Below are 6,934 nucleotides of genomic sequence, written 5' to 3'. Positions count from 1 at the left end.
TGTAGTTATAAGATTTGGTTTCTTTCTCTTTTTCCTTTGTGTATAAGCCCTGCCAATGAGTTTTATAGGTTGGCATGTTTTCATAGTGGTGGTGCTTTTCATCTTTTCACTTACAGTTGTAAGACTGTCTTGAACATTTCTTGTAAGGCTGGTGCAAATCATGAATTCCCTTACTTTTTGCTTGTCTGTGAAATATTTTTATTTCTCATTCATTTCTAAAGGATAATTTTCCTGGGTATAGTATTCTTGACTGACAAGATTTTTCTTTTAGTACTTGAAGGTATCATCCCATTCTCTCCTGGCTTAAAAGATGTCTGCTGAGAAATCCACTATTAATCTAATGGAGATTCCCTTATATATGACTTGATGCTTTTTACTTGCTGCTTTTATAATTCTTTTTGTTTTTGGCTTTTGACAATTTGACTATATGTGACTTGGAGAGGGCCCGTTTGAGTTGAATCTATTTGAAATCCTTTGAGCTTCCTGGACCTGGAGGTAGTACTCTCTCCAAAGACTTGGGAAGTTTTATATTAATTCGTTGAATATGTTTTCCTTATCTTTCTCCTTCTCTTCTCTATCTGAAATGTCTACAATATGAATATTTGTTCACTTAATGGCATTTCATAAATCTATAGGTTTTCTTCATTTTTTAATTCTTGTTTTTCATTTTTCTTCTTCTCCTTTTTTTTTTCTTGTCTGTCTGTGTAATTTCAAAAGACCTATCTTTAAAAAAAAAAAAGACCCGTGTTAAAGTTCAGAAATATTTTTCTTTTTGGTCTAATCTGTTGTTGAAACTCTAAATTGTGTTTTTTATTGCATTCATTGAATTCTTCAACTCTAGAATTTCTGTTTGGTCATTTTATTATTTATAGCTTTTGTTGAATTTCTTGTTTAAATCTTGAATTTTTTTCCTGATTTAATTAAATTATCTGTTTTCTCTTATGTCTAACTGATTTTCCTTATATAATTATTATTATAATTATTATTTTTAGTTCTCTTTCTGGCATCCATATATTTTCTTATGATTGGGGTTTATTATTTGAGAATTATTGTTTCCTTTTAGAGGTGTCATATTTCCTTGCTTTTTCATGTTTGATGTTTCCCTACATTTATTTCTATGTATCTCGTGAAAAAGTTGTTCTTCAAATTTTATGGAGTAGGTTTCATAGGAAAAGACTTATTCATATCAATGGGTCTTGGAGTATCAGTTTGGTGGGTGGACTGGCCTTGTTTCTAGGTGGATGCAGTAGTATAGTCTCCTTTATTTTTCTTCAGCTATAATCCACACAAGTGGTATTTCTAAATTTCTCAGTGGCTTAGGCTTTACCCCACAGTGGACAGACCCTCCTAATCCAGGTAGATCCAATCCAGGCAGGGGAGATGGGGCTGCAGAGGCCCCAGCCTTCCTGGACTTCCAGTTACTGCAGGTGCATCTCCACTCCCCTGCTGCACTCCAGCACTCTCCCTTTGGCACTCCAATAAAATATTAACTGTTTATTCATTGCCTTGGTCCTTTCTTGTGGGGAAGAGATGAACACCAGGCATCCCTCGTCAGCCATCCTACCATCACTCTCTAATATCTATCTCTTTATTGATAACCTCTATTGCTTGAGACATTACTTTCCTGGTTTCTTTAGTATTTTTGTTCATGATTTCCTTTAGTTCTTTGAGCATATTTAAGATAGTTGAGTTAAACTTTTTGTTTAGTGCCCAGGTGAATGGCTCACACCTGTAATTCTAGCACCCTGGGAGGCCAAGGTGGGAGGACTGCTTTAGCTCAGGAGTTTAAGACCAGCCTGAGCAAGAGTGAGACCCTGTCTCTACTATAAATAGAAAAATTAGCTGTGCGCCATGGTATGAACCTGTAGTCCCAGATACTCAGGATTCAGGACTGCTGAGGCAGAAGGATCACTTGAACCCAGGAGTTTGAGGTTACTATGACAGGGCAGATGACATTCTAGCCCAGGGTAATAAAGTGAGACTCTGTCTCCAAAAAAATTTTTTTGTTGTTGTTTATTTAATAAATACAATACTTGGACTTCCTTAAGAACAGTCTCTATTTTTTTTTTTCTGTGATTGGACCACACTTTCTTATTTTTATACCTCATAATTTCTTATTGAACAAGAAGAGAGAGAGAAAGAGAAAGAAGAAAGAATAAGAAGAGAAAGAAGAAGAGGAAGGAAGGAAAGAAGGAAGAAAGGAAGGAAAGGTGTTTCTCTGTCTTTGCAAATTGTCAATGTGTTTGGGCCCTTTGTTCAATGCTTTCAAGCTTTTTGCCTTAATTTCCTGCTTATTCTGAGCCTAAGTATGAGCCCTAGGTGAAAGCCCAGAGTCTTCTCACATCTTTTCTGAGCACATGCATAGATTTCTAATTATCTTATTATACATAGAGGTTGTCAAACCTCTTATTTCCTAAAGTAACTCTTCCAGGTTTTCATCATCTTAAGTGTTTTCTTCAACTGTAATCTTTTGCAGGGTAGCAGGGAGTTTCTTTTTTAAATGTGTTCAAGGAACACCCTCTGCCTAGCTACTTTTCCACTTTGAGAGAGGTCTGAGTCAGGTGAAACAAAGGAAAGTGGTTTGTATAATTCCTTCAGGGAACCCTGAGGCAGGTCAAAATAGACAAACACAGTTTCTTAATTTAATAAGGTCTGTTCTGTTCCCTCCAAAACTAGATACTCACATTGGGAACATGATCTGCTATCATTAATACTGCCGACATATTGGAGAGGGACTCGGGGCAAGGTTAAGTTAAAATACAACAAAGCTTTCCTATTCCTACCATGCTGAGTCATTTTTTTCTTTTTCTTTTTCTTTTTTTTGTAGAGACAGAGTCTCACTTTATCGCCCTTGGTAGAGTGCCGTGGCATCACACATCTCACAGCAACCTTCAACTCCTGGGCTCAGGTGATTCTCTTGCCTCAGCCTCCCGAGTAGCTGGGACTACAGATGCCCAACACAATGCCCGGCTATTTTTTTGTTGTTGCAGTTTGGCCGGGGCTGGGTTTGAACCCGCCACCCTTGGTATATAGGGCCGGCGCCCTACCGACTGAGCCATAGGCACTGCCCAAGTCATTTTTTTCTTGATTTAACTTCTACTTGGTTCTTCTAAATCTGTGACTATTTTCCAGAATTCTCACAAAGTTTTCCCAATAATATACAGCAATATTAACAATGGTAGCATTTCAGATTATGAAAACTTGGAAATTTACTTTTAAATATATAGTCTTTGAAAATAAATGTCAAAAAGCCTAAGAGCCAGAGGTTTGGGCTATATATAAGAGAAATTATTGCTTTAGATTTTGGGATACTTTTCAACTATGTGTCCTCAAAGATCTTGGAATCACAATATAAATAATCTATAAATGTAGATTTAGTACATTTATAATGCACTTTGGTAATGATCTGGCCATTTCTTATATACTGTTTCTCCAGTTAATTATAACCATCAAGGTTTGAGGTTAGGTGTAAGGAGATACTGCAATCAGACTTAAGTCTTTATGTATTAATATTATCTACTGATGTTTTGTTTTGCACTTATAATGTATTTTGTTCAAAAATGCTGTATTTTTCTTACAGTGAATACACGAACTTGACTTTTACTAAATGGTCAGCTCCAGTTGTGTGGGATAACACTTACAATGAGTCAATCTTGAAAAATTATTATGCAAATCGTAAAATTACTGTGGGGTTGACTGTGTTTGCAGTGGGAAGGTAGGTAATGATATCAAATGTTTTACATTCAGGATTTTTATTGTAGAAAATGGAAGGTAACCTACTGAAGTACCTCATAATTTTACTTAATAATTATTCTCGCTAGGCCAATTCCTGCCATTATTTTAAATATCATAATCCACTCGCTCCACTCAAAAAACATTCCAACTCCCTCTTCTCTTTTCTATTATCTGATTTTAAAATCTTCTCCAAAACAAATTTAATTTCCTGGGTCTATCGACAGACATTTAAAGTATCTTCTGTTCCTTCACAAGTTTGTGCCTCCATTATAGCCATTCATCATTGTCTTTACACTGGGTCAACCCAATAATCTGCTCCTCCAAGTCATAAACTACTTTCAAATAAATTTATTTAACATACCCCTCATAGGAACATTGGTTTAATATACAACAAGACAAGGTAATTGCAATTATCTGTAATAGAATTTTTACCTGCTACATTTTCTGACCACAATCACAATGCAAAACATAAAAGGAATATATAAAATCATCTAGTAACTTAAAAATTAAAGCTAATTTCTTCTTAATTCTTAATCAAATAGAAAATCAAAACCATTGTAGTGGACTCTGAAAAAAAATACCACAATGAAACAATGTCATTTAAAGATGGATGAATACAACCATTGCATTGATCTCCTATCTTCTGAAACTTTATTAAGGCAATAAATATAGATAGACAGAAAAAAACTTTAAGTTCAATAAAACTAGGAAATATTCCAAGTCAAACATTTAATTTTGCAGGCTATATGCAATTCTAAAAGTGGACCAAATATAGAGCAGACTTCAAATTGAATGTGTACATCTATAAACTTCATAGTGTGCACTGAATGTTCAAAATAGGTTGAACAATCCCCCCAATCCTAACTGAGCATCCCTTATCTAGAGAGGTGAGATCTTGAGAATAGATAGATCACAATGGTATCCATTCAGGTATCCCATACCATGTTGGTATTGTTGTTGAGAGGAGACAAATCTCTCCATAGCATTTGTTTTTTGACCAAGGTCAGATGATTTTTCAATATTAGCATGTTTAAGAAGTGCCACTCTCTTTTTCCCTTCACATGGCCTGTTTTCTAATGTATGCACTTAGTGCTATAGCAAACATATATTAATATATTTACAGTCCACCCAACAAATACATGTTCTTCTCAAGTGCACATGAATATTTGTCAAAATAAACTGTACTTTAGACTGCGAACGTCTCAATTTTTAAAAATTGAAATAAAGCCACATTTGTTTTATGAATACAACAGAATGAAATTAAAAATCATCTGCAGAAGGAAATCTGGAATATTTATAAATATGTGGAAATTAAGCAACATATTCTTAAATATCCAATGGGTCAAAGAAGAAATAACAAGAAAAATTAGAAAATACTTTAAGATGAATGAACAAAAACACAACATACCAAAATTTGTTAAATGTATCCAAAGCAGTGCTCAGAGGGAAATTTATAGCTACATTTAAAAAGAATGAAGATCTAGCTCAGTCGAATATTTTAAGTGATACTTTTCATAATTTACCTAATAGTTTTAGATGTTCTGAACTAGCAAGTTTTCTCCTGACCTCTAATCTACTGTATTTCTTAAAACCTAAATCAATATCCAGAATTTATTTTTAAGGATTATATAAACATTATTTAAGGCGAGTCACATTATTTAGGATGAGTGGCCCTTCCTTTTTTGAATTTACCTAAGGCTCTTTACTCTGAGAATCTTTCACTGGCTTGAGAGACTATTAATGACAAAGTTTTATTTTCTATCCTAGATATACTAGCATCATAATAAGGGACACAAGACAAAAGAATTAAAATGATGCAGATGATGGATTAATGACTGTTGCACCTCTGATCTTATATGTGTAACTGACTATTCATATAGCAACCCACAGACAACAACTTCCCCTACAGAGACCCAATACCTTTCCTGCCTACAACCCCCAAAGGAGGGGCACATTGCTCTGATAACCCTGAAAACTCTGCCTCTAGTTTTGAGCTGCACTCTGCTAATTTTCTGATTTCACGAAGTGCCATTACCTCTTCTGAGTAACTCTTCTATTCTATGACCTATAGAATCCCATCAGAGAGAGAGAAGGCAGATAATTTTACATTTGTCTATACCACTTAAATACAACTCAAGAATATATCTAATATTTGGCTGCCTAGTAGCATTGCTAAATAACCTAAAGTCAGTATAATTTAAATGATATGTGTTCCACTAAAATGTAAGAAAATTAACTTAATCACTTCTTATTGGTTATTTCACAGATATCTTCAGTTCTATTTGAAAAGGTTTTTGTCATCCGCTAATAAATTTTTTATGGTTGGCCAGAAAGTCATATTCTATGTCATGGTAGATAACTTCTCCATGATGCCTTGGATACCTCTGAATCCCCTTCGTACATTCAAAGTTTTTGAAATAAAGAGAGAGAGAAGATGGCAAGACATCAGTATGATGCGCATGAAGATCATCAGTGAACACATTGTCCATTATATCCAATATGAAGTTGACTTCCTCTTCTGTATGGATGTGGACCAAATGTTCATGAAAAGATATGGATTGGAGACTCTGGGGGAGTCAGTAGCTCAGTTACATACTTACTGGTATCGGTCAAGTCCTGAGATGCTTCCTTATGAGAGAAGTAAGTTATCAGAAGCTTATATACCTATGGGTGAGGGGGATTTTTATTACCATGCAGCTGTTTTTGGTGGCACTCCCATTCATGTTCTCAATATTACCACAGAGTGCACAAAAGGAATCATGAATGACAAGAAAAATAACATTGAAGCAGTGTGGCATGATGAAAGCCACTTAAACAAATATTTCTTTCTGCATAAACCCAGTAAAATCTTATCACCAGAATATTGCTGGGATTTCCGTATTAAGAAGAATTCTGATATCAAAACTGTCAAACTCTCTTGGAATCTGAAGAATTATGGAATGCTTAGAAGGACATGATAATTTTATAGCCCTTCTTTTACATTTCTGAATTCAAGAGCATTGTTTTGTCTTATTCTTTAGAAAATTAGCACTTGATAAATTTTAGCACTAAAAAACAAAATGGCAAGCCCACCACACAGAAAACTCATACTTATCTTCACATTCATTCTGAACCCATACAACATGGGGTTTAGTAGTTGCAGAATGAGTTTGTTGAAATTAGATGTAGATATGAATGTTTAGGAATATTATTTGTTAGA

The 6,934-nt window shown here is 34.7% G+C and overlaps 1 protein-coding gene across 1 annotated transcript in view; it reads left to right on the top strand.

Moving 5' to 3' along the window:
- The window catches only part of LOC100964329 (N-acetyllactosaminide alpha-1,3-galactosyltransferase-like), a 10,888-nt gene extending 4,196 nt beyond the window's left edge, over nucleotides 1-6,692 (top strand). The window contains exons 2-3 of the mRNA XM_012802327.2: nucleotides 3,581-3,715; nucleotides 6,002-6,692. Coding sequence (XP_012657781.2) covers nucleotides 3,581-3,715; nucleotides 6,002-6,692 — 826 coding nt within the window. The remainder of the gene's footprint in view (nucleotides 1-3,580; nucleotides 3,716-6,001) is intronic.
- Nucleotides 6,693-6,934: the final 242 nt, after the last annotated feature.

This window comes from Otolemur garnettii, unplaced genomic scaffold (genome assembly GCF_000181295.1).
Source record: "Otolemur garnettii isolate 467f Iridium unplaced genomic scaffold, OtoGar3 scaffold00014, whole genome shotgun sequence".
Taxonomy (NCBI): domain Eukaryota; kingdom Metazoa; phylum Chordata; class Mammalia; order Primates; family Galagidae; genus Otolemur; species Otolemur garnettii.
The sequence above is the reverse complement of the archived record's forward strand: the minus strand, read 5'-3'. Positions and strand labels throughout refer to the sequence as shown.